General features: G+C 43.9%; 2 protein-coding genes across 3 annotated transcripts; both read right to left on the bottom strand.

Annotated features, from left to right (window-relative positions):
- Nucleotides 1-4,370: 4,370 nt before the first annotated feature.
- LOC127326779 (dolichyl-diphosphooligosaccharide--protein glycosyltransferase subunit STT3A) lies at nucleotides 4,371-11,553 on the bottom strand. The gene is made up of 23 exons (XM_051353577.2): nucleotides 11,334-11,553; nucleotides 11,176-11,238; nucleotides 10,833-10,888; nucleotides 10,644-10,715; nucleotides 10,460-10,565; nucleotides 10,321-10,371; nucleotides 9,738-9,833; nucleotides 9,597-9,656; nucleotides 9,416-9,529; nucleotides 9,216-9,302; nucleotides 7,373-7,476; nucleotides 7,106-7,201; nucleotides 6,703-6,823; nucleotides 6,541-6,621; nucleotides 6,323-6,454; nucleotides 5,969-6,220; nucleotides 5,744-5,887; nucleotides 5,483-5,669; nucleotides 5,301-5,398; nucleotides 5,083-5,162; nucleotides 4,908-4,995; nucleotides 4,718-4,807; nucleotides 4,371-4,634 (listed from the first exon to the last, which is right to left on the bottom strand). Exons 1-23 carry the CDS (start codon nucleotides 11,469-11,471, stop codon nucleotides 4,578-4,580), a joined length of 2,373 nt encoding a protein of 790 aa, XP_051209537.1. The 5' UTR covers nucleotides 11,472-11,553; the 3' UTR covers nucleotides 4,371-4,577.
- A 3,361-nt stretch (nucleotides 11,554-14,914) lies between these two features.
- Nucleotides 14,915-22,630, bottom strand: LOC127326770 (nuclear pore complex protein NUP35). 2 transcript variants are annotated; one of them, XM_051353566.1, is made up of 10 exons: nucleotides 22,481-22,630; nucleotides 22,180-22,386; nucleotides 21,553-21,613; nucleotides 21,252-21,288; nucleotides 20,459-20,536; nucleotides 20,297-20,369; nucleotides 19,800-19,839; nucleotides 19,474-19,519; nucleotides 16,714-16,825; nucleotides 14,915-15,483 (listed from the first exon to the last, which is right to left on the bottom strand). In XM_051353566.1, exons 1-10 carry the CDS (start codon nucleotides 22,529-22,531, stop codon nucleotides 15,145-15,147), a joined length of 1,044 nt encoding a protein of 347 aa, XP_051209526.1. In that variant the 5' UTR covers nucleotides 22,532-22,630; the 3' UTR covers nucleotides 14,915-15,144. The 2 variants fall into 2 exon arrangements, with proteins under 2 accessions (XP_051209526.1, XP_051209518.1); XM_051353558.2 differs by lacking the exons at nucleotides 19,474-19,519; nucleotides 19,800-19,839; nucleotides 20,297-20,369; ... (3 more) ...; nucleotides 22,180-22,386; nucleotides 22,481-22,630 and adding an exon at nucleotides 17,746-18,352.
- Between the last annotated feature and the right edge of the window lie 5,079 nt (nucleotides 22,631-27,709).

The following is a 27,709-nucleotide window of genomic DNA, read 5'->3' on the forward strand; positions in this document are numbered from 1 at the left end:
TATGCTTACACAAAAAATTGAATCCTATGAGCTTAGCATATTTAGGGTTTGTGCTTGTATACTAAACGTTAGTTTAATTCCGCATTCTTACAAGACAAATCCGCAAGAGTTTTTAATTGCCTATTCACCCCCCCCCCCCCTCTAGGCGACATCTCGATCTTCCACTTCTTACAGCGGAAGCAACATTATCAGTAGGTGCGGAAGACTGTCCATTATCCTTTTCCTTTGCTTTAAACTTTGGCATTTCCTTCTTGAAGGTCTTCTTTGGCGACTTTGAAGGGCCTGGCCCGTCATGCTTTCTGTTTGAGGAGCCAACATGAAAAGCCTGATCCTTGTTCTGCCTCATCATTTTTTCTTCTTCCTGGATAATCCGAGGGGATATCTCAGCAAGTGTCCACTTCTCCTTCATGAAATTGTAGTTGATCTTGAACTGATCGAACTCTTCAGGGAGGGACTCCAAGATCATGATGATAAGGAGATTGTCACTGAGCTCACACTTTAGGTGCTTCAACTTATTTGAAGCATTTATCATTCTCAGTATGTGTCCCCTAACATCACCATCATTTTTGTACTTGCCAAGTAGCTTGTGAAAAAGCTCATGTGCATAAACCTTTTCAGAGCCTTTGAATTTCTCCTCCAAGGCTTCCATAAATTCCTTGGCAGTATCTTTCTTGGGGAGAGCCCCAATAATCTCAAGTGAAATGGAAGAATTCATCACGAGCATTGCAACGTGATTGGATTTGTCCCACTTCTCCTTCTTGGAGTCATAAGTTTTCTTTAGTTCATCATACCGCGCCACGGGCTTATACTCCCTCAAAGCAAAATCAAACTCTTTGAAAGCCAAACATAGCTCAATGGAATTCTTCCAACGAGGAAAGTTGCTGCCGGTCAACTGCTCGACAGCATCATAACGCATCGCAGCGGAAGCTGAAATTTGACATGGACATTCATTAGTAAAATTGCATGCATATAAAATAAACATGCCATAAGTTTCTTATTCTATGTCAAACACCGTTGGGCAGAAATGACATGAATTAGAACAACATTAGGGGTTGACATGCAGAAATAATGCAACGTTGGTCAAAATTATTTTGCAGACATAACATTCTCAAAATAAATATCAACTTTAAATCATTTAAGGAACAACATATGTGATGCTTAATTTGATAATTCAACATTAAAACATGCTAAATACTCTAAACAAAATAATCTCGTTGGTTCATTTTTGTCCAGAAAAAATAGCATGTTTTCTAATCATATTATTTTAGGCAATTTAATTTCTGTTCAAAAACAGTGCAAAAACAAAAAAAATCACCTTAATAATCATTTATTTGCACTGATAAAACAGAAAAAGTAACAGAGAAACGTACAGCAGCCCAAAACTTTATGGGCTGTCGAAAACTTGGGCCGAAGCCTGCCTCCAAAATCAGCCCAAAACCCCCTTTGGCCTGGCAACCGTCCCCACCTCCATCTGGTCCGTCCAACCAAACGGACGGCCAAGATCGGTTCAGAAACGAACAAAAAGGGGGGGCCGGCCAGGAAACCCTAACTTATTTCTTCTCCTCCTCCCCCGAGTTTTCCTCGTTAGAGAGAGAGGGCCGATGCCGGCGGCGCTGCCCTCCTCCCCCGGCGGCGCGAGGCGCGCGAGGCGGCCTTGCCCGGTGGCCAGAGGCGGCCCTTCATCATGCCGGCGCGGTGGCGGCGCTCGCCGGAGCAGCGTGCGACGGACCATGTCTGGCGCGCTCCTCCGTCGAGCGTGGCTACTGGCGCCGTTTTCGTTTGCGAGGGGGGGGGGCGCTCACCGGCGAGGCCGACAGTCATTCCGCGCGTTACCGCACGTCCATCCGCGCGCTCCTCCATCGGGAGAGAGCGGCGGCGCGGGATCCTTGCCCTCGCCGGAGCTATCGCTGCTCCGGCGGGCCCCGAAGGGAGAGGCAACGACCCGGCGGCGTCAGGTGAGGTTCTCATCCTCAACGTGCCAAAATTGCATATTTAGGGTTCATCCGTAATTGGGGAATTAGGGTTAGGGTGTATACATCATCTAATCATGCAACATAAAACAACAATTTGGGCTAATCTGAGGCTTAAGCATGATTTCGAAACTAAAATAGGATTATCAGATTGCTTGCATAACAAATCTGAGAGCCTAGCATGCGTAACAGGGGCTAAACATCAACATAATCAGCCTAAAAACATGATCTTTATACAAAATTGTGATCTCAGATCACCACTAGGGTTCTAGTGCTAGCAGTACTAGGCTTCTGATACCATTGTTAGATCTAAATCGATTGCAGCAGCACAAGATCGCGAAAAGTAGCCACTAGAACACATAATGATCATAATCAGAGAGGTTTAGAGATGCATTACTGGGCATTGCAGTTGCCATCGATGCCTGCGTGAGGCAGGCTTGGTGCAGCGGTGTTGACGACGATCCGGTGGTCGCAGACGATCTGGAGATCCTCCTGATCCCCTCCGGGCGCCACCTGCACTGCCCTGGCACAACACGGCGAGGTTCCAGCCTTCCCGTTGCTTCTGGCCACTCTAGATCGGTAGAGTTTTGGGATGTGGGGGAAGCAGATGTTTAGATCGTTAACTGGATATCGATCTCTGCCAGACTCCCCCCCTTTATATGGCACAGCGCAACAGGGGACCAAAACCATCGAGTTGGTTTTTGGTACCCCCGATCAGGGTGCGTTTGTTACATACGAGAATAAGTCACGTACAGATCAAGTCCTGGACATTGGTCCAGTGGGCCCATCCCTTTAACGTAAAATTTTGACTTTTCTCTGTTAACTGAAAATGACTGTCGAACCTGACAGATCAACCAACATCACCATCCATATGGCCTTACTTAGCGCATCATATCTACCCAGTCGGTAGAGATGACATATATATGATGATCGTGTTTTGAAGCTTCTGATGGTAACTTAATTTTGTTCGTGTTGTTGATCTTCTATTTTCTCATCAATGTCAACTTATATACTTGGCTTCCTTCTCGTTATCTTTAGCCGAATTAAATGGTCTATATCTTACAGCTTTTCTGTAGCAATGGCTGGATGGATCCCAACAAATAAGTAGACATGAAAGTGCCGTACGAAAGCCAGTTTCCCTTGTTACGCTTTCTATAACCCCACATGAATGACGAACCTACTTGTTGAAATATGGCAACAATTAGCCAAGAATGCAACAGCCATCCCTAACTGCACCCTTGTGTTTTGCATTGTGCATCGAAAACGAATAACTACATGCCTTGGAACTTGGATCCCTGCCCGGCCTACACGTAGGTTTTCCATCTTCTCTCTAAGACCAGTCACAATGAGAAGTATCATACACTAGTATCATGCACATGATACTCGTTTATGATACTAACCTCACAATGCATAGTATCATAAGATAGTATCATAATATCATCATATTTCATGTTTTGTAGAATCTCAATGCAAATGTGTGTACATGATGTGTTTGCCATTAAGTTTTCTAGTTTTACGTGCTATGATACGGTATCATATTATGATACCACTCTCATCTCTCACCTCATTAATTGGGGTGCCACGTCAGATTTTTGCCAACATGGCATGTATGATACTACTTATGATACTCACACTGTGACTAGTCTAAGCCGTCAGAGCTCCAAGGTGGCCCTTTCCCCGACCGCCACAACACACTTGGGGAAGGAAGCCTCAGTCTTTGCCATCTTGCACTCCTATGGTAGCTCGTGCCGAGATGTAGAAAATTTTAGGCATTTGAGGGTTTTTTGCTGGCGCAAGAGGTCAAGATCATAGAGATTTCGAGGTACTAAATTTTCTCCGAGGCGAAGTAATCTTTTTTTCCAATGCGAAGCAAGCAATTTGTATAGTTAACTAGTTAGAATCACTATCTTAGGGTTCATAAAAATTTCACAAAATGATACACTTATGTTTGTGCTTTGACATAAATGTCACGCCATGTACCATCGACATGTGGCCCCAGACTCCACATGTCGGTTACACAAGGGCATCATATTTTGTCAGTACAAAAACTAAAAGTGTTACGTTTTTCAAATATATTGGCATTTAAGGGAGCATTGACATGTTTGTTAAATTGGTGCTGAGTGGTCGCATACGGAAGTTCATGCCTACTGCACTTCCATTTACTTCGATTTTCCAACCTCGGTTGTGATTGAATTCTTGTATTTGTGCAACAGGTCACCTCACTGCCATGCCTAGTACTGCTTTGAGTAGCGGTTGAGATGCAATATACCACCTCGAGGTGCTCAAGCTTAACTGACATCAAATTTCTGGACTCATGTATGGAGAAACTACATCTATCGCACCGGGCATGTGTGATGTGTCCATGCAGACACTAACGTCTTGGTGCAAGTTGACACCTGATAAGGAGTGTCCCAACAAATGGGGAGAGAATCATAATTCAGCAGTCAAAAATTCTCATCAGCACTTGGCTGGTTCAGCCAGTGGGTCAAATTCCGAGCACAATAATGCAGATATCTCTAATCTAGTTCTGTAGTATTCTGGTTCATTTGAGCTTAGTGCAGTTGAGCTACAATATCAAGTTTCAAGAAAATGGAACAAGTTTTCACTTCATTGCCATGGGTTCTTCTTTCGGCCTGCTGCAAGTGTAGAACTTGATTTGGAACCCTGCAGGTACAAAATCATAAGATGTGTGTAGGATTGAGCTAAGAAAGCATAGGTGTGAAAACTAGTAGGTTTTGCAGGCTTACAGATTTCAACTTCCTCAACTTGGCTCGGACCCTGTTCTTTTGAGGTTTTAGTTTATAAATGCGGACCATCCAGTGGTGCGTCGTGAACACCTTCATTCAGCACCATGATACGTAAGCACAAAAAGCAAAGGATGGAAAAAAAGGCCAAAACCAACTTTAGCTAATGGTTAGGAGAGTAATATCGCAATACCTCCTCAAAATGTGTTAGCTTGAAATGCTTCTTTCCTATTTCATATCCTCTTACTCTATCGAAGCCTTTCCCATCAGTCTCAACGAACCTGAGGGGAACAAAGGTAAGCAAATGTCAAAAGAGCATGCATGGTGAAGTCAACTGAACTTATGCTGCTGAATTCTATGAGCCATACCTGTAATAGCAAAGCTTGTACATGAGGCAATTCAACATAGTTGGGGTTGCTTGAGCATCGACACGGTACTGGCCATCTCTCTACCAAATACATAGCACAACACAAATCAGAAAAGGCATGCCATACGCTATGTTGAATATGTTTCAACATTGCTTTACTCCTTACTGCTAACAAAATTATGTGTAGGGCACTATCTAAGAAAGAAATTCAGTACTCACGAGATAATCCGGTTCCTTGATGTGAGGGAATTCACCACCTCCTATGCGAACCATCCAAAGGAACTTATTGATATCATCACTAGGGTAGCCAACCAGCCCTGTAAAAGAAAATTTCACATGTCAAGAGATTGCTGGTTTCAGGCATGCACTTCCTTTTTTTTTCAAGTCCATAAAGAACCAACCTCCAAACACAACAAGCACATATTTGACATCTAGAGAATCAAAAATCTCCCACGCTGCTTTTTCTGGGGATGACATCGCTGTACCAACTGTTGCTATGTGAGTGTTGTTCCAGGTATTGTTGTCTACAATCACAGTCCTGTTGGCCATAGCAGTTGTTTGATAACCATAGTCCCACCAGGATGCAACCTATAGCAGAGCATCTTGCTGTAAGAACAGAAAAACAGTACACATAACGATAAAACCCAAGGGGTTGATCATACCTTGTCATCAACATCTGTGTTATGGCTAAGCCATGCGTAAGCTTCACGGAAATCATCAAAAACATGCAATCCCTCACGCGAACGAGATGTCAACACAATTGAAGGTGCAGAGTATGCTTCAGCTGCAGCCCAAACACAATGGACCTGCAAAAGTGGCATTGGTTAATCCATCTATCTATCTATAAAGAGAAAATTTTCTGGTACGACTAAGGGCAGTGAACTTACTACGTAGAAACCACCTAATATAATCAGTAACAAAGTGCCTATAACAGATGCTTCCAAAGGAAGAACAGAAAGTCTCTTTTCCTTCTTAGACTTGGCAGGAACACTTTCTGTCACTTCTTTTTCCTTCCTCCGGTTCTTCTTTGATGATTTTTCCTTTGGGGCTGCTTCGGATTTTTCAGTCTTATTTTCACTTTTTGATGAATTTGTATTAACTGCGCTAGCACTAGTAGCCTCTGTGCTACCATTCCCTGACTTCAGTTTCACAATAAACAAGTTGTCAATAAGTTGTTTTAGAAGAAACTTAGTGATTCAATTCAGACAGGACAAAAATTGGAGGGAATGAAGCAACCATACAATAGCAGAGCCATCATCAAATAATTTTGATAGCTGAAATTTCATTGATCGTGTGAGGACATCAAAAGCTGAGGAGAGAGCAATCCCAGATAGAATGCATGCAGCAGGAGCAAGGACAAGCATAAGTCGAACCTAACAGAAAATGAACATAACGAGAAGTTAATACATAAGCATTGAAAAACATAGGACTAAATGATTTATGTACCACATATACTTACCATCACTCCAGAAAAATAGACCGCAGTGACCAAGTACAAGACCATGAATGAGCTTGCATCGGATAAAGGCAAGAAGCATGACTGTGGATCATGTCAAAAAGCGAGTGGTTAGAAATTAGACTGGTGCTAAATCACCTCCAATTCAAAAGGTGCATTGCTTACAATTATCCCGGCAGGAACCAAGAAGGCCAAAACATTGATATCCATGAAATAAGAGGGCCAGGTAGGGGGTTGATGTTCACTGACACTGGCAATGATGGGAATATACTTGCTTGCATAGGTTCTGTAAGAAAAGCAATATCTTTTAGCACAAAAAAGAACCAGAGCAAATGGACTCTAATAGAACAGTATAAACAAAGCAAAATGCACATAACAAAGATGTAAACTATACTAATTAGTGAGAAACTGCATTTCATTGAGCATCAAATGTAATTCTTTTAAACGACTAAAAAACCTAATTAGTGAGTAGCTGATTAAAAATGTTTAGCAGTTCCCCCAAACAGTTCATTCAACTGAAATAGCAAGATAACTAAAGTTTTGTTTGATAAGATGCATAAGAACTTACGGGTCAAGTAGACTCAAACTGCGCCCGCTCCAGCCTTTTGTTGGGCTAGATGCCACCAATGCTACAAGTATAGCTACCACAGCGAAACAAACAGCCCTGTAGGAAGGAACTCTCGGTTAACATATGGTGAATGAGATGCCACCAGTTCAACAAAAACAAATGTTTATATTTTTGGGATATTGTTTGGTAGTTTTAAAATATGAACACCTATCTAGGTTTTAATAGTTCCTTATGCCTTCTAGCTGATAGATAAGGTCAGAAACTTACATGCCAACAGTTATAACAAGAGTCATAGCCATTTTGTACAGCCTGGGAGTCAAAAGTCCTTTGATGTAAGAAACAAAGGCAACCACATGAAGGATTATAAACACCTGCAATACAAGTGTACTGTTATCAATGAAATCAAGAGTGCACTTATTGCATTTTCTTCACATCTATCAATTATTGTGAAGTTAAGAGATGGGGGTGGAGACTTTCTTTGAATAGGCTAGCATGGTCTTGCCTTGTTAGTTGTGATTGATTCATAGGATAGGAAAAGCATAGGATTGAGATGCCATGGCTAGTTGAATCCTCTAGGAAGGTGAGTTGTGTTTGATTGTGCCAAAGGAATTTTTCCATGAGGTATGACCTAATGTTTTATTCCTACAGAATTTGCACTACAAGATTCCTATAGGATTAGTTCCTATAGGATATGTTCCGAGAGAATAGCCAAAATACCACACATCAAAACCGAGAGTGCCAAAATACCACACTTAAAAACCAAAGTGCCAAAATACCACACTTTTTGGTTTTTCCATGCCAAACTACCACTACCCTCCATTTGTCAAAGAAACTCTCTTAGTGAACCCTTCAGGTTTTTTCAACTTACCAAAACTGCCCCTGAACAAAGAAAAAGAAAACAAACATCAATATTCTTACTTCTTAGCTATTCCCGTGCCCAACAATTCGTGCTCTCTGTTATGTGAGGAAGAACGTGGCGGCACTAGTACATGCCCGCAGCTAGGGATGCCATCGGCGAGCCACTCCCCTAGCTCCCCGCCTCTCCGCCACTCTCTCATCCCCGGCTGACAGTCTCCCGTCCCCTACTCCAGTCCGCCGTTACCCACTTCTGCTAACCCTAGCGGCCGCCACTGCTTGGCCCCACCCACCCGTGCTGCAAGGAGATGAATTTAGTGCATTTTGGTGAGAAGGTAAGGGTATCTATGTCTTTTTGTGAGAAAGTTAGTCTCAGTTAGTCATTAGTGGTAGTTTGGCATGAAAAACTGGAAAAGGGTGGTATTTTAGCACTTTGGTTTTGAAGTGTGGTATTTTGGAACTTTCGGTTTTCATGTGTGGTATTTTGGCTATTCTCTCATCAAAGAAGCCTCATCTTTTATTGATTCAGTACCTCCTTAGTCTGTGCACGCAACGCAGTTGCACAGATATTGTGAATAGAGTAGGTATTCATTATACATAGATGGCGGGAATGGGGTTTATTATGTATGGCCTCGCTATTGCCATTGATGGGTCACTTTACTGGGATTTTGGAGATGGAGACCGAGGTACAGTACCTCAGCTAGTTACAAAGACAGGAACAGGCAAGATGGTTGTGCTCCTGTTATCAGTTTCAAGGAAAACTGTGATTGCTACACGCCAGAATTATGCATTCTAAATGGCTTTTCATGTTAGTTTGTAGTGTTTCCGGACTGTTGGTCCAATCAAGAGATGGCTTAATTAACTTACATGAAGTACTCCCTCCGATTCGTATTCACGCTAATATAGATGTATCTAGACACATTTTAGTTGTAGATACATCCATTTTAGCATCAAGTAATATGGATCGGAGGGAGTAGCATTAACTTGATCTAGCCTTTTATTGTGCATTTTTACAGATGGACTAAAAAAGGTTAATGCATCTTTTCATTAGGTCCTAAAGAATCGACATCCAGTGAACACATTTCGTCACTGTAACTGATGTTGTTTTCGCAACACGTATAAAATTCAACAATTCAAGAAACTTCATTAAGACCAGTTTCAAGAAAACTGAAAGAGTGAATGGGTTAATATTTTTTGCTGAACAGAGGAAATCGCAAGGAAGAGAAGGCATGCATAAGAACGTGAATGTAGGTACCAGAAAGGATGCAAAGTGCTCAGATGTCAATACTGCATTAAAACCAACCACAGGTACCAAGGCTGCGAGAAGTGTTCCCAATATAACCTGCAATAAGATTAGTTAATCAAGTAAGATAATTTTCTAACAAATGGTACTAGCAACATGTTCAATTGATATACGTTTATTTTCTTTGCTAGAGCACAATTGTATGCACTTACAAGGGGTGCATATGCAATGTAAAGTCGTGAAGAATAACGACCGGTTACAATGCACAAGAGCACATGCATCGGAATAAGATTTATGATGAATGTGTAGCCTCCCCAAGAACAGACCTGGAAAAATCTAGTACATGATTATAAAATTCATTTTGAAACAACAGATCAAAATCAACAAGTTTACCATGTAGAAATATGAGAGAGCGTTGAGCGTTGCATAAAAGAGTGATCCTGTATTCAGTGTCTGCGTATTATTAACAAACAAGTGAGTACATAATGCTATGTTAACAAGAGGCCAACTGAAGAAACATGAGGTTACCATTACCTTTACATACAGATAAAATGTGAACACCAAGGCAAATATTGCTACAGCCTCATTATCATAGCTGCCTGCAACTGATCTTGAGATATACGAAGGGACCTGTAACAATGCCAAGAGAGGATGGAATTTTGATCAATGAATAATGATAGATAAGATTACACTCGTAGGTAATGCAGCATTCTAGCAAATAATGATAGATAAGATTACACTTGTAGGTAATGCAGCATTCTAAGAAACACAACAAATTGTCTAAACCTGTGGCGCATTTGGGGCAAAAGAAGGATCCTGAAACAGTTCTACAGATTGTGAACTTGAAATAATTGAGGACCTCAGCCAGGGTTCTTCTTAGTGGCAATGACACCATATAGTCATTGAGTAACTTCCAAGGATTCTATAAATACTGGCTTGGCATAACAAAATCAATAAGCGCTAATAGAATGTTCCGTAAATGAAACTTCTATGTTCCCACACAAAGACAGGTAAAGCTGAAACTACCAAATGATGCTCTAGCTTCATCAAGAAGTATTCATATTTCCACTTCCACCATGACATAAGAACCAAAAGAAAAATCGTTAGTGCAATTTACCATTCCCAGAATCGCTGCTGCCATCAATCCAGCTCCAGTGCCCTTTGCTTCCTATAGAAAAAATAAAGCTACAGTAATTAGCACAGAACTTCCAGATGAATGACTAGTGTGAGAACGTATGCTTCTGTTAAAAAGCAACCTTTGTCAATAGGTAAGTAGCCCAGGAAGCGAATGCTGAGAAAATTGGAGCTGTGAACACACATACGGTCTCCACTGACAATGGAATGTTAAGAGCGTTGACCAACCTAGTAGACCAATCAAATATTTCAGGCACATTTCAGTCATTAGAAGGAGCGGGAGAGCATGTTTCTATGATAACATACCACCAAATGCTTCCAGCTGTCAATGTCAACCCAGGATACACAGTGCCACCAATCACACGGCCCAGGGGATACCTAATAAAACAGAAGCAGCAGAAGAAAATTCAGCCTGTACTCACAGTGCATGTTCCACTTCACAAGTAACTTGCACAGAATAGTGCTAAATGATTTAGTGGTGTATGAGGCTCTTACCATGTCCTATCATCAAACCAGTTCCAGAACTCGTAGATTCCATTCTTCGACAGAAACTGCACAAGTAGGGGAAATTTAGAACAGATAGAGGTATAGCTGACTCACGCCATCTACTTATGTTCCACTTTAACTACTTGCTTGCTCTATACTTCCACTAAACATCGATAGAGTATACAGAATCGACCAGACACACAGTGGTCAATTTCCAAAACCCAGAACCCTCCGACAGCCGCGCTCAGATTCACAGGTCAAAAGTGAACATTGCAGTACCCTACGAGTTGGGAGCTCAGCTGCACATGCTCCAGAACAAAAAGGAAAAGAAAACGGAACCGAGCAATCGAACCTGGGTGACGCGGTAGTTGAAGTAGGGGTCGAACTCGTGGATCACGCTCTCGTACTTGATCACCTGCGGCGCCGAAACGACGAGAGACGAGTAAGAAAAACACGATTCCGGGAGCGCTGAACTGGATCTGGGGGCACGGGGTGTGGATCAGATCTTACGGAGAAGAGGCGGATCGAGAAGGCGAGGACGCCGATGAGGATGAGGGTGAAGGCGCACAGCACGCCGCCGAAGGCGTTGCGGAGGCGGCCGGGGGCGGCGGAGGGCGCCGCCGCCGCGTCGGCCTCGGTCTCTGCCATTGTGTGTGCGGAGGTGGGGAGAGGACGAGAAATCTCAGCAGGCGGAGACGAAGACCCTCGCGATCGCGGAACCCACTGGAGCCGAGTCCAGTGTCTGGGATTTATTGCACTTTTGCGGATAGCACCCTGGGAGAGCGTGCTATTCGTGGTAAGAGAACTCTTATAAAATTCTGGTAGTAGAACACTTAGAAATCATAGCTACCCAAAAATACCCTAGTGAGCTTCTGCTACCTCATGTTACATAGTACTTCCTCCGGTCCTATTTAATTGACTCGAATTTAGTACAACTTTATATTAAATTCGAGTCAATTAAATAGGAACGGAGGGAGTAGTATATCTAACTTCAAAATTTTCAAACACGTATTTCAACCGCAATGCGGAAACAAAAATGCTCTACTACTCTACAATGTTTCATGTATGAATTTCATCCGATGCTTCCTCTGCACCGTGTGATAGCCCAACAATCAGATTAGACACGGCCGGATGTCATTGTCATGGGTGAGAAACATCGTGCGCATAGCTGTTCTCATGCGGGAATTCTATGAAATTTACCGAATCCTTGTTGAAGTGCATGCGTGTACAAATTCGAACACTAAGATTGATCAAAAGATACCCATAAGTTTAGGGAGCCATTTATAACATTCTTTTATAAGTAAGATTATCAAACCCAACAAGGAGGCAATGGTGTGTGAAAATAGTACGGAATTAGCTGCAAGTTGTTCAAAGGATTGTTTGAGTAATATTTTGTTGTAAGAATTTTGAATAAAGTAAATAGCAGAAAGTAAATACCATTCAAAGATGGCCTAATCCTCAGTATTAGATCAAGGATAAGATAATGATCACAGTTAATAAAGCTCAATATTCTCAAGTATGTCTAGATAGTTAATTGTTAATAAATTAGTTATTTTCCGATATATTGTTTGTTTGTTCTTAGGTGGGTGGATCCAAAGTTTAGTATAGTGCAATAACCATGACAAATGTATTACTTGTAAGTACACAGTAAACACATAACCATCTACATGTTAGGAATAATTAAGATAAATCCTAACCATGGCCATTAAGTTCCATAATCGCAGTAACCAAGACTTGGGGAATTGTTTCTTGTCACTTCGGCATTCTCTGCTCAATACACTATGAGGCTACAAATGGCAAAGTAACATGTTGTTGATGTTCATAAATTACCAATACAGAATCACAACAATAGAAATTAGTCAGCATCAACTGCAATCTAATATGAAAAATCATTTACTAGGGTTCTCTCATGTCCTAAAAAAACATAATGAACTACTCATAAGTAACAAATATAGGCATGTGGACCAGTGCGGGCTTAAATAAACATGCGGTTTCGATCAACGATAAAGAGATAAAATATTGAAGTGATTATGGACTTCGATCTATGCCAATTGCATGTGGACAACGTCGAAGATGGAGATGGTGCTCTGAGATGATGCTCCCCAGTCTGCCTTGGCATTAGTTTTGAAAACAAAAAAACAATTATGCAAAAGTCTCTCACTTTGTTTGTGTACGTATGTCTGGGGATTAATGTAATTATTACGGAAAAGGATAAGGTCTAATATGTAAAGCATACTTCCCGTGCTATAAGAGCATCTCCAACAGAGGCTCTAAAATTTGGCGCTGTAAAAGTCGTTTGCAGCGCGCTCGTTCCGGATACAGCATCCATCTAAATTATGTCTCCTATTTCTATGAAGGAATTATTCTACTATTGATCAATAATCATAGTGGAATCAAGGGTACAGAGTCAAAAAGGGACTCTCCCCTAAGGCTATGGATCAATCAGTTCAAGGAATTTACCCCTAACAAATTCTTATAGGAATTCCGATAGAATTAGAGAGCATTAAGTATAAATACGATACATAGCCCTTTTTTTCATTAAAAAATAGTACAGGAATGATGTCCTGAATAGAAGAAGCGGAAATAGGAATATTTTTTATTCCTTTTGTTTGTTGCGACGCAGCCGCGAGCTTCGCCGGAGGCTCTATTTTACAGCGCAAATAAAGAAGTCAAAAACAGCCCTTCGCCAGAGGCTGTAAAATAGAGCTCCACAAACAAGTTTTTTCAACATACATACATCAAACAAGATCAAACATGCCACACTTAAATCTGAAAAAATCAACTAAAAAATAAACTCGAGCAGCGAGGAAGAGATTGCGCGGGGATACAGCCGCATCATTCATTCATCTCCAACAAACAAGATTGGCGCGCTCGGCATTCGTGCGCCTCCTCCAGTTTGTGCTCTGCCCGTGCTCTCTATTCTGGGATTGCGCGGGGATGAGAGCCTTCCGGCCCAGAGCAGCACGGGGCCCTCGAGCAGCGACGTGCAGAACGCGCCCGCGGCGGTGGCGCGCCTCGGCGGGGGGCCGGCGAACGGCGGGGCGAAGGCGTCTTCGCCGGCGCGCGCGGAGGAGAGCGGGGCTGGGCACGGCGGCGCGAGGGCGTGGAGGAGGTAGGCGAGCACGGCGGCGGCGGGGCGAGAAGGGCGTCTTCGCGCCGGCGCGCGGAGGAGAGCGGGCCGGGCACGGCGGCGAGGGCGTGGAGGAGGTAGGCGAGCACGGCGGCGGCGGAGGCGAAGGGCGTCTTCGCCGCCGGCGCGCGGAGGGAGAGCGGGCTGGGCACGGCAGCGGCGGGGGCGTGGAGGAGGTAGGCGAGCACGGCGGCGGCGGGGGCGTGGAGGAGGTAGTCGCCGCGCGGAAGGCTGGGCAAGGCTGGGCGCGGCCGGCGGAGCTCCTCCTCGCAGCGTGGAGGCGAGGCTCAGAGTCGTTTTTTTGGCGCCGTGGAAAGAATCGCTTCGCACTAAAATATTTACAGCGCAGCCTATTTTGCAGCGTCTGCTGGAGGGCGCAAAAGCGCGTTCCGCGCTGTATATTGACAGTTTTTTTAGCGCATCACTAGTTTACAGCCTCTCTTGAAGATGCTGTAAGATTCGCTGAAAAAAGGAATCAGGACCGTGGGTGTCTTGCGCTCTTTCATCGACTGATCTGTTGACCAAGGAGACGCCTTCTGATTGGCCCGATGACATATTTCCAAGCAAACTAGCCAATCAGAAGGCCGCTACTCAGTACCAGTCTACAGCAGGATAATTCCCTCTCCTTCAGTGAAACAAAAACCCTGCTGTGGATCTAAAAAAAAAAACAATCCCCTGCTGTGCAAAAGAAACAAGCAATCCAATCAGACAACACCATTACATTAGATCCAGCAAGTCCAACTAATATCCAATCGACAGATTGGCATTACAGAAAACAATACAGTTTTCAATTTTCTTACAGTAGTTCTATCTAGACAATATAATAATCCCTATAATAAATAGAACAGAGCATATGTAGATTCTAAATAATGGACAAAATAATCTATATTGAGATCTCAGTTTCATGTGAGCTGCACATCTCTCATGACTTGCTCATGACAGCACCCACAAGTATGCAAAGTACACAAGCCGCCCACACTTTGGCAGATCATAACATAAACATGAAAAATTGCACATTTATAATTGTTACATTGCCAAAGAAAATAAAATTTTACTCTCCAGTTTTTCTCTCAAATTTGCTCCCGAACCTTTGGCAACACAGACAACCTCGCCCACTCACACATCCACCATGAGACGACACTGATCACACAACAGGATCAAACACCGAAAGGAGGTTCCTGATCTGGCAAACTAAATGCCAAATATCAGGTCCATCACGTTCGTTACAATAGATTTTGCTGGAGCGGCAACACTGCCAGTTGCGCGACGCCCTGCATCTCTGACAACGTTTGTGGAAGACTTCGGATCATACGGGCGCGGCAAGGCTCCTAACTGGTTTGATGCACCCGTGCTCTTCAGAGCAAGTGATTTTGAAGGCAGGGAAACCATGAAGCGTCCCTGATTGATTCCAGTGAACCGGTCATCCAGCTGCTGCCGGTGTGTTGGATCAATATGCTTTACTCCAATTATGACGCCGCTGCTTAGCTGGATACCGTTCCTTTGGAGGGCTTTCCGTGCATCGTAGGAGTGCTGCAAGACCAAGAAGATTGTAAAAACAATTGTCAGCTTAAGATGTATAAGGCCAGAGGAATTGGTTGTCAGACCAACAATGTAGAAACCTATCATGTGAGGGATGCACATAGCGCAATTGAGATGTCAAAGAAAAGAGCTAGGTTGCAGATGTCATAAGCATATCAAGGGAACCACATCTTCCCATAAGTAAAGAGAAAATATCAGGGGTATCCAATTTAAGGTGGAAACTGGTGAAAACCAAATGAAAACTGTGTTTCTAATAGATCTGAAAAAGTACAGTATGTTGTGGAGGTGATATTCTACAAACATGTAAAATTTTGAGTTCAAAATCAAACTCAGCTGGGGGTGTGAAAAAACCCAAATTCAGCAATGAATAGTAGTAACAAACAGTACATAATCCTTATTCATGCATAATTTGTTTTTTCCTACCTTCCCAGTGAAAATGAGTTTGAACATCAAATTTCACATCAAAGATCAACTTTCTAGCCTACCATATTTTTTTGAGAATTTTTTGTAATTTCCAAACATGGTTTCCATGGAGTTTACGTTGTAACTTGGTTTCTTTTGGATACTTTTTCTTAAATTATAGGCTGAAGAAACCTATACACTCCCATCATGCATAAACATACACAGATAGATTATACTAAAAACTTCAACAAGAAAATTATTTCATATGGTGTTACACTTGACCATATGATGCTTAATGACATAGCCAAGTGACCCAGACTATAACTATGTATGTCATGTTCAAAGGATAACCTAACCGTATACCAAAGCATTAACAGTTTAACACATATAGGAACCTAACTTGAGGTGCATGGTGGTGTAGTTCAGAAAAATTACTGAAACTGTTATAAAGAAGATGCAACCTTAGGCTAAATCAATCTTACAAGTAATAATATGACAAAAAGGCATCTCTACTGCAATTTTGTGCAGCCATACAACATTGGAATTGAGCAAGTTGAGAAACTCAATTTCAGGATCTTAAGATGATGAATGGGCACGAGCTCATTTCCAGAAGTGATGAATGGAGACGGTTCAAGTAATAAAGGAGCTTTTACAAGTTTATGTAAGCGTCGCTGCTCACTAGCAACTAGCGAGCAAATCAATATTCAGCGAAGCAACCTTATGCAATATGATTGTTCTGAAAACTTAAGAAACGAGGATATTGAAAGGAAAAAACAGAAAGCAGTAGCGATTGTAGTAATCTGAAGATATCATTATTACCTGGTATAATATGTGGATCCAATTACCCTCTCTTGGACCGGAGTGGTGTCTCAATATAACACCACATTTCTCGAACTCCCGGAGAACGAGGTTGGTATCTCTAAGGGAGAATCTGTTGGGGGAAACAGAAAACATCAAGAAACCAAATTAGCATATGAGGCACCCAAAATTTAGCAAGCAAATGTTAATAAAACCAAACTTTGACTGCTGCTGTGCCAGGCATGGTTTAGGATTATTAATAACGAGCTATAGCACTAAATGATCAATTTTGCTGCTGCTCATCGACATACACAGGCACACAGCAGGAAGCAGGTAGAAAGGCCATAGACCTATCCAAAGTACTGAGTAGTAATTTTGTCAGCTCGCAGCTACATGTCCATCACACCACGAAGCTGACAGACAAGGTCCAAAGAGGATGGTTCTTCCCATCCCCTGTGCGCCCTTTTTTAGTAATAACTGGAGGATGGTTCTTCCCATCCCCTGTGCGCCCTTTTTTAGTAATAACTGGAGCAAGTGGTGGCGAAGCTTCCTACGTACTAGTAAATTTTCAGACTACCCCAAGAACTGAACCTAGCATGTACTCGTTCCTCTGCCTACATGTTCCAGCTTGAAAGTGCACTCACAGTATGAAGTCCAAGCTCTAGGATGATAAATAACAAGCCACACAACTAAAGATCATTTTTTTCTAATGCTCGTTGACATACACATCAGGGAGCCGGTAGAAGGGCAATAGACCTATCCAAAGTAGCAACTTTGTCGGCTCGTGGTTACATGTCCAACAGGCACCAAGCTGACAGACAAGGTCCAACAGGCACCAAGCTGACAGACAAGGTCCAAGGAGGATGGTTCCTCCCATCGTTGTGTGCCATTCTTCAGTAACTGGAGCAAGTGGTGGCGAAGCTTCCTACGTGCTAGTAAATTTCCAGACTACTCCAAGAACTGAATCTACCACGTACGCGTGCCTCTGCCTACATGCTACAGCTTGTAAAACCACTACAGATGCAGAGGAATTAAGCATAATCGTTTGCTCACCCGAATACAGTGACCCACTCCTCGCAATCTCCCTTCCCCTCGGTCGCCGGCGGCTCCGTCCTAGCGGTGGCCGTCGCGGGGGTCACCGGCGACGGCGCCTCCGCGGCCATGGTCGTCGCGGGGGGCGGGGGCGTACAGGGGCTCGAGGGCGCGGGCAGCGCGAGCATCTCCTTCCGGGGCTCGACGACCCCGTCCATGGGGGACCCGGGCGCGGAGGCGCGGGAGCGATCCCATGAGGGCGAGCGGCTGCCGGCGCCGGCGGCGCGGGGGGAGGGGGAGCCGGCGACGGGGAGGAGGTCGGAGGCGGTGGGGTCCGGCGAGAAGTCGGCGGCGGCGAAGCGGTCGTCGAGCGTGAAGAGGGGCGGCGGCGGCGGCGTGGCGGAGGGCGTGGCGTTGGCGCCCGAGGGGGCGAAGCGGGAGCCGCCGGCGCGGTGGGACGGGATGGGGGAGGCGAGGTCCCGGAAGAAGGGGGACTGGCGCGCCGCGCGGCCGCCCCGGCGCGAGGCGGCGGGGGAGCGGGAGGAGGAGGCCATGTGAGGGTTTGGACTGGCCCTGCAGGCTGCAGCGTTGGGAGCGGGCGGGCTGGTGTCCGTTGCCGACTGCCGAGCGGGATGCCTCTGTATCCCGTTTGGGACTGCTTTTATTGGGCCTCCCTGTGAACTTGCGAGGCTGGCAAACGGGTGAAGTCCAGCCCGGACTCATTCAATCTGTTCCAAAACTTCTATAAATAAGTTTCAAATTAAGTTTCTGAACGAAAAATGTTTTAAAAAGGAGCATCCAAGTTTGGCAAGTGCAAATTTTGAAGGAAATTTGAGCAAACTGAACATGTCCAGCCAAATTGTGTCGTTACACACATAATGTTGCAGCACGATCGATATGTGTGGGAACCAAAATAGTTTCGGTCCATGCGCATGTGCCATTGCTGGCTGCTTGCACGGCTAAGAAAAGAATCCACGGGTATTACTTCTATCGAAGTTTACACATTTCGAGAATTGGACTAGAGATGGTAACATAAACACCCCTGGAATCCTGCATGCTTTGCCGTTATGTTCTGGTGATACTGGAGGGAGATCCCTCTTGGCTCTTTGACACACGCTGCAAGCAATCGGAGTGTCTGAGGGGAGATCCCTGTTGGAGGTTTTCCGTTTGGACACAAGCTGCAAGCAATCCATTACTTGTAGAGTCACGATAACCTACTTCGGATTACAAAATAGGACTACTTGCTCAGTGTCGCAAGAAAGCAACGAAAAATTAAGAAAAAAGCTGAGGTGCACTAGCATCAACAAATGATAAGAAGGTTGCATGCAGAGCATGGCAATTTTAAATCAAGCACTGCAGAGTTCGATCGGCACAATCACTTCCACTCTTCCAGGTTGACGTGAGGAAACAGGTACAGCAAAAAGGCTTCTGGCCTTCAAGCGGGAGCCCACGGCACATAGGGTGCTACCCTGCCTGGTGCTACCCTACTATCCGGCATTCTACTCAGGAACACTTTGCAGTTGAACCATGCTTGAATGCTCTGGAGTAGCTGTTCCAAGCAATACTACGATGTTACCTGCATCAATATGAATATGGTTACTATCAGTTCCTTTTTTGTGGAGCCTCAGGTTTTATTAAGGGTTCTAAAATTTGGTCGAAAACCACAAGACAGAAGCCATATATGTTGGGAAAGAAAAGCTTCAGGAAGAACAGAGAACTGAGACTGACCGTGTCCAATATGCAGCTCACAGTAAGCGCAGCATCCCAGTAACTGTGTCTATGTCGGCTTTCCTCCCTGCACCACAACAAGAAGCTATTTATGCTCTGCTATAGTGCCAAATTTATATCTGTTACTTATTAGGCTTCATAGAATAGCAGTTCGCTCATTTTATCAGTGGCAAAACTCCATGCAGAACCTGAGGACCGTATTCTTTTTTTACAACCTCTGTTCACTAATATAAGACGTTTTAGCAAGCTAAACGGAGGGAGTACTTAATTAGCACCAGGCAATTGCAAAAAAAAAATCAGAGAGTAGCTAAGAGAATAGAACTCATAGTTCTGTTTGAGAAATTAACCTGGCCCTACTGCGAGAACTGTCTTAGACCCAGCCAGTACCTACAGAGATGAGAGAATGGTGATGACCAGGGTAAATGGGATCACAATCATTAGATGTATAACTGCCTATTTTATTTTTGATGCAATAGCTGCCAGTGCCACTAGCCATTTGTTATGCATCGAAAGAGAGATGCTACAGCACAAAGTACTAAAGAAAATCAAACCTATGAATTTGAATCATTGCATTACACATTCACGACGATATAAACATGGTGAAAAATAAGTCATGTTCAAAGTAACTACATTATTTCAGTATAAGAAAATTTCCATAACGACAACTAACCAAGAACTATTCAGATTACTCCTGATCACTTTGATATGCAGAATTACCACAAGGACTATTCACAATTGGTCTTTACTGTTTGTGAATGCCAGATGAGGGCTTATTTTACACCTCAATAGATCACCGACATGTCCTCAAGTCCCAAAGAATCCCCAGCACAGAAAGAAAACAAACCTGTGTGCGTCCTGCATCTGCAACAACAAAAGTAGGGATACCTCGGTGTTCTGCACTTTCTTTTATCCTGTTCCTGATAATATAGAATGGAAAAAATGCATGCTACATCATAATCTAGCAAGTACAGCTCAATAAAACATACATCCTGAGAGAGATGCATACATGTCCTGTTGGTTCTTGCATGCCAGGACAATCTTAGCTTGTCCGAATTGTTCCCATTGTCTCAAAAGGCCCCGGTTGCTGCAAAGGGATACATCAAATGAATCATGAAGATGGCAGAAAATTCTTCAACTGTACAAAGCACTGAAGGATGCAAGGGAGGCAAACACGTTCTTGACAACAGCACCTCTTATCTTGCTAGAGCTTTAGGAGTTTAGTGCATTCCATGGACACTAGGATACTTTGCTTTGGTACAAGAATATGTGACATGTTCCTGACTGGGAACAGCACTAATTAAAGACCAGAATGTTTTGATTAATCAATCACTTTCCTGTCCACCCCACTTCCTAAATTTGCGTTCCTCACTTTAAAAGCTTTAGATTGTCTCTACTGCATCACTAGTTTTTTTAAAAGGCTTGCTTTCACTGAAAACATAACCAACAGAAAAAGTAAAGCCTTTCTTAAAGATTATGCTCTAGATGGAAGATGGAATACTTATGAGTAGCATAATAACGCAAAATTAAATTTAACAATTATCTCCGCAAGATACTTTTGTTTGTGGCCTTCGATGAAAAAAAAATACGACACTGACTTCCATGCAGAAATACAGTCAATAAACTGGTGTGGTACTAAGGCAATGAATTGATTTTAACTTCAATCAACATGTACCAGCATTTTTACCAGTGTCAGTCCAACCCTACATGTTCCTAAGTAAGCTAAAAGTTGGTGGAGAGAACAGTATACATCCTTCAATTAAAACTACCTAATGAAGTAAGATCGGAAACTGCATTAGCACCTTGCCAACAGCTCCGCATAAAGTCCAGTTGCTGCATCTGCAAAGAAAAAAATTGCAAGTAATTAGTAAAAACATAAGAGATGTCCAGTGGTTTACAAATTTAGTACAACAAAATCTTTATCAACTTTAGTACATGGACGTCTCAAAGCGAGAGTTTCTCCAGCTAGAATTTGGTTGTTGCAGAATAGGCAAGCAATCAGTTCAATTTGAGCAAAGCGTGACAATCTCCAGGTCAGGATAAGTTGAAAGAAAGAGATGTGTCGTCAATAAAAGATGCTGACACCAAGAGAGGGGAACTTACGGGCACATTGAGACGCTATTTTTCCAGCTCCCATTTTCAGGTCCTGACGCACTACTAGAACCTGCAAACCGGTGCCAAAGCTTCAAAACCCAGTTCAAGTATATAATCGTGGGATTGCAACAGAAAACCAAGAGTGCTACTAGTAAATACAGTTCAAGCACTCCAGTATCCTTTACTCCAGCAGAGATGTCAATCCATGCGGCTGTCCATTAACATTCTCATCCTCCTCCTCACAGAGACCATCTCTCTTGTTTTTTTTTTTACTAAAACATAAATGCCCAAGTGGAAACCCTTATAGCTATCCTCATCTTTCATCGACTCTAAATTCCCCAAATTCAAATCCGTGCAGGGTGCAGTCTGCAGCTCCCAATTGTGCCAGTGGTGAAGACTGGGCCTAGATCTGTATGCTAAACCATGTCGACGAAATGCAATTTGATAATCTGTAGCAACGCATGGGATTTCAACTACAGTAATATATCCCCAACTAGGAGGTCAAGTAGAAAACATCCGGTAAACTGACAAGCCTTCAGGATTCGACCAGTCAATTAACTGTATAAGATTGGGCGTGGTTCGTTTCTGACAGAAAATGTGAGATGACAATGTACAGAACCCCGTAATCCAGCTTACCATCTTAAGCTCTTCACCCGGGGCGGCGGACGAGCCGCCGGACCGCTTGGAGCCGCGTGACGCCGAGGCAGGCGGGGCCGGGCCGAGGCTGAACCTGGGTCGCCAGGAGGAGGACAGGTCCAGGAGCAGGCCGAGCAGGAACCCGATGGCCAGGCCCGGGAGGAAGTTGGCCGGGCGGATGCCCGCGGCGAGCCACGGCTCCTCGTGCTGCGAGGCGGGTAACAGGGGACAGGGTTAGGGTTTAGGCGCGGCGTCGCGGGGAGAGGTGGTGGACGGAGACATGGTGGGTGGTGGTGCTCACCTTCCGCCTGCTGCCGTTGCCGTCGGGGTTTCGCCGCGGCGGAGGCGCCATGGATTGGAGGAACAAGTCGCTATCGTGACGAGAGAGACGAGTGGAGAAGGCAGTGTGGTGGTGTCCGAAAGCGTCGTGTGCTCCGCCCGATCCGTGGTACCCGTTACATTTTTTTTTTTTCGAGTGTAACCAGCTCGCTTTATTAATTAACAGCCAAATTTACAGGCTATCATGGGGTTCTAAGAGCCATATATGTCGCCCCTGGCCTAAAGAAAGAGCATATCGAGCTAAGTTATAAGCATCTGAGTTCGATTCTCGTCCTTCATAGATGAACGAGATACTAGAGAAAGTGGAGCGCTGCAGATTAATCTCCTTTACTATGTAGCATAGCATCCGCCAGTTCCATCCGCCAAGTCCTTAACAACTTGTTTGCAGTCACTCGCCACCACCATATCATGGATCATAAGATCAGTTGCCAGTGCAAGAGATTCCCTGCATGCTAGTGCCTCGAGCATCCCTGGATCAGTCACTCCCGGGAACACCACTGCAGATGAACCGAGGTAGACACCGTCACCCGTTCTGAAAATTGCAGCAACTGAACCGACTCTATTATTTCTCGACACAGCACCATCTACATTCCCTTTCGCATGATTATTCGGAGGTGGGATCCATCTGCGAGATCTGATGGGTACCGTCTGGGATGTAATCACCGGAGGTTGGGGTTTTAGTGCCGACGGTTCAGTCATGTATCGCTGAACAAAAGCATGTGTAGACAACGGACTCTGAAACTCTCCCTCATGTATTGCTTTTCTTCGAGCAGTCCATATAGCCCACAACGTTACCAACATTTTGACGAAATCTTCATGAGATAAAGACTCCAACATCGTGAATATCCATCGCTTGGCACTAGGTTCCATAGTAGCACACATATGTTCAACTGTTTCCTCATCTGAGAGAGCCCAGACGCACCTGGCCATTCTACACTCAATCAAAGAATGCCTCCAACTGTCAGCAGCTCCACACAAATCACATGTACTAGTAGTTGACATGTTCCGATGATGCAAGAGATCAGAAGTGGGAAGCGATTGCTTTGCCAATCTCCATAGAAAGACTCTTATTTTAGATGGTACCTTCACTTTCCACATTGTGGTCCAACTTTTGCTATCAGCAGTAGTATCAGAGCTCGAAGCTCTTCCATCAAGCCACGCCTCTCTCCTCTGTTTGGTTTCAACAAGCATGCGGTACGCAGACCTGACCGTGAAAATGCCCTTCTTCTCGAAATTCCAGGACCAGAAATCCTCTATATTGCGAGTGCAAATCGGGAGGCCCAAAATCAGATCGGCATCGACCCTAACAAAGAATTTATGAATCTTCTCCATATCCTAGGATGCGGAAGATGCATCGATCAGTTCACTTACCATAGTAGGTGGTTCAGCAGCAAGGCATGCCAACGGCCTCATCATTTCATCTCTTGGAATCCAGTTCTGATTCCATATACGTGTAGTCTCACCATTGCCTATGCGACGAATTAGACCCCTTGATAGAACCTCCTTCCCTTCCACTAGGGCACGCCAAATTTGGGAAGGGTGGGAACCCAGCTCAGCTTCAAGGAAGCCTCCTTGAGGGTAGTAGACTGCTGATACGTCTCCGACGTATCGATAATTTCTTATGTTCCATGCCACATTATTGATGATATCTACATGTTTTATGCACACTTTATGTCATATTTATGCATTTTCTGGAACTAACCTATTAACAAGATGCCGAAGTGCAGTTCATTTTCTAACTGTTTTTGGTTTCGTAAATCCTCGTAACGAAATATTCTCGGACTCGGCCGAAATCAACGCCGAGGTTCCTATTTTGCCCGGAAGCATCCAGAACACACGAGAACCGCCAGAGAGGGGGCACAGGCCCACCAAACCCTAGGCCGGCGCGGCCAAGGGGGGGCCCGCGCCCCCCTATAGTGTCGTCACCCCTTCGACCTCCTGACGCCGCCTCTTCGCCTATATAAAGCCCCTGGACCTAAAACCTCGAGACGAAAAAAGCCACGGTACGAGAAACCTTCCAGAGCCGCCGCCATCGCGAAGCCAAGATCTGGGGGACAGGAGTCTCTGTTCCGGCACGCCGCCGGGACGGGGAAGTGCCCCCGGAAGGCTCCTCCATCGACACCACCGCAATCTTCATCAACGCTGCTGTCTCCCATGAGGAGGGAGTAGTTCTCCATCGAGGCTCGGGGCTGTACCGGTAGCTATGTGGTTCATCTCTCTCCTATGTACTTCAATACAATAATCTCATGAGCTGCCTTACATGATTGAGATTCATATGATGATGCTTGTAATCTAGATGTCGTTATGCTAGTCAAGTGAATTTTACTTATGTGATCTCCGGAGACTCCTTGTCCCACGTGTGTAAAGGTGACAGTGTGTGCACCGTGTGGGTCTCTTAGGCTATATTTCACAGAATACTTATTCACTGTTATGAATGGCATAGTGAATTGCTTATTTATATCTCTTTATGATTGCAATGTGTTTTGTATCACAATTTATCTATGTGCTACTCTAGTGATGTTATTAAAGTAGTTTTATTCCTCCTGCACGGTGTAATGGGGACAGTATGTGCATCCGTGTTAGTACTTGGCGTATGCTATGATCGTAATCTCTTGTAGATTATGAAGTTAACTATTGCTATGATGGTATTGATGTGATCTATTCCTCCTACATAGTGTGAAGGTGACAGTGTGCATGCTATGTTAGTACTTGGTTTAGTTGTGTTGATCTGTCATGCACTCTAAGGTTATTTAAATATGAACATTGAATATTGTGGAGCTTGTTAACTCCGGCATTGAGGGTTCGTGTAATCCTACGCAATGGTGTTCATCATCCAACAAAAGAGTGTAGAGTATGCATTTATCTATTTTGTTATGTGATCAATGTTGAGAGTGTCCACTAGTGAAAGTATGATCCCTAGGCCTTGTTCCTAAATACTGCTATCACTGCTTGTTTCTTGTTTCTTTACCGTTACTCTTCTTTGCGTTCTGTCCACGGGCAAAGCACTTTTCTGGTGCCGTTGCTACTGCTTATATATATTCATACCACCTGTATTTCACTATCTCTTCGCCGAACTAGTGCACCTATTAGGTGTGTTGGGGACACAAGAGACTTCTTGCTTTGTGGTTGCAGGGTTGCATGAGAGGGATATCTTTGACCTCTTCCTCCCTGAGTTCGATAAACCTTGGGTGATCCACTTAAGGGAAAACTTGCTGCTGTTCTACAAACCTCTGCTCTTGGAGGCCCAACACTGTCTACAGGAAAAGGAGGGGGCGTAGACATCAACTGCCTTAATAATTCTAGCACTAAGGGTATTAGGATCCTGGAGTATCCTCCATGCTTGGCGTGCTAAGAGAGCAAGGTTGAACAACTCCGTATCGCGAAAGCCTAGCCCTCCCATGTACTTTGGTTTTGTCATCTCCTCCCAAGAGACCCACGCCGTCTTCCTCTCACCCTCTTTACTCCCCCACCAGAATTTCCTAATAATAGAATCAATGTGTTGACAAAGGCCTCGGGGTAACTTAAAACACGCCATCGAAAACACGGGAACTGCCTAGCGGTGTTCTTGGGCTAAACCCTAGCGCAGTGGGTTATTGGGCAGTGCAGATAGTACTATTACTCCAAAAATGGAGAAGCCATTTCGAGGTGATCATGATTCTACTGTATTTCTTCTTCGTTGAACTGGAAATTTCATTCCACTAAACTTAGTCTTTAATCCTCTTGAAAGACACACTGTGTATTTCCATACTAGTTGCATTTTACAAGATGTTTTTAGCAAGGATTGCATCTCTACGAAGATACCATGTAAAAACTTTAGTTTTTAGAATCTTTATTTTCCAAATCATTTTGTTATATCATCCGACAAATCTAGCTCGATTAATGATATGTGCATAGAATTCACAGAGAATTTACCACTCTCATGATTCCATCGAAACTTGTTAGTCTCTTTGCGTCAATTGGACCAAAACTAGCCATTGTAGCTATTCGATATTTTTTTCTTACTATTTTCTTGTCAAAAAAATCTTGGTTGGAAATAATTCAATCGCTGCAAAACTTCTTTGGGTAACTGGAAGAAGAAAAACATATACATTACCACATTACTTAGTACTTCATTAATGATAACAAAGCTTTCGCCCGGAGATAGTAATTTCCTTTATAGCTACTTTTCCTCGACGTGTTTCCATTTGGCATTTGAGAGGCTGCGATAATGTATCAGAATGCCTAAATAGTTGATAGGAAAGTTGCCTTGCCCTTAGGCAAATAGTTCAGCTAAAGGCCAGCCATGTCTTGTGTCTCACTAAAGCAAAATAATTTGCTTTTGTGGAAGTTTATTTTGAGGTCTAAGAGCTACTCAAAAACTTATAATGTTAATTTTAGATTTCTCGCGTTTTCAAGGTCATGTTTCATAAAGAGAATCGTACCAAATGGATAGTCCACCATGCACCAGATGTGGAACCGCTCCTTCAATTTGGCCATCACTTTTTACGCGCTCTATAATAATAGCTAGCATATCAGAAACTATATTAAATAGCCTGGGTGATGATGAATTGTCTAGCCTTAATCCATTTTTCGTTTGAATGTATCTTTTTTCGACAAAGAGTATATATTAATATCAGAGATACCAATTACACCCAGCCTCTGCAACAACGCACTGTCCTAGCGACATTACGGATGCACACAGCCAAAAAGGAAAGAAGAATTACCAAAAAAGAAAAACCCCGCTACAGTGATCTAATCCTTTAAACAACAGCACTAACACCACCATGACAGCACCAGAAGTTTAGCTTCTCCAAAAGCAACGCCTCCAAGAAGGTAACAGTGCACCAGCGCTATCGTCGCCCAATCATAGATCTTAGGTTTTGACCCTGAAGAAAATCCTCACTCTCAAAACAATGCCTTCAACAAGGACATTGTCAGGCACAACCAATTAAGGTCAGACCTTGGATTTTCACCCTGAAATGTAAGATTTTGAACTTCTCCTGTGCAGTCGCCCCCATTCACATGCCGTTGCTCCAAAGACACCGATCATGAAGCCAATTCCTCCTCGCCACCTAGACTCGAGTCACCATTGCAAGACCACAGATCTCGACTTACATATCATTCTCCGCCAGCACCACGGAACGAAAACGTGCTCCATGATAATAACCGCCAGCAGAGCTTCGAAACGCTCCCTCTGTAACCAAACGGCTAG

The sequence above is a fragment of the Lolium perenne genome, chromosome 1 (assembly GCF_019359855.2).
Source record: "Lolium perenne isolate Kyuss_39 chromosome 1, Kyuss_2.0, whole genome shotgun sequence".
Lineage (NCBI taxonomy): Eukaryota > Viridiplantae > Streptophyta > Magnoliopsida > Poales > Poaceae > Lolium > Lolium perenne.

Excerpts from the sequence above, each read along its gene's own strand:
- LOC127326770 (XM_051353566.1), bottom strand. The coding sequence starts at position 22,531 with ATGGCGCCTCCGCCGCGGCGAAACCCCGACGGCAACGGCAGCAGGCGG. Across the intron at positions 19,840-20,296 it reads CAGATGCAGGACGCACACAG|GTACTGGCTGGGTCTAAGAC; the intron begins GTTTGTTTTCTT and ends TCATCTCTGTAG. Across the intron at positions 15,484-16,713 it reads GGATCCACATATTATACCAG|CACTCCTACGATGCACGGAA; the intron begins GTAATAATGATA and ends TTGGTCTTGCAG.
- LOC127326779 (XM_051353577.2), bottom strand. The coding sequence starts at position 11,471 with ATGGCAGAGACCGAGGCCGACGCGGCGGCGGCGCCCTCCGCCGCCCCC. Across the intron at positions 9,303-9,415 it reads ACATTGCATATGCACCCCTT|GTTATATTGGGAACACTTCT; the intron begins GTAAGTGCATAC and ends ATCTTATTGCAG. Across the intron at positions 4,808-4,907 it reads AGCTAACACATTTTGAGGAG|GTGTTCACGACGCACCACTG; the intron begins GTATTGCGATAT and ends TGCTGAATGAAG.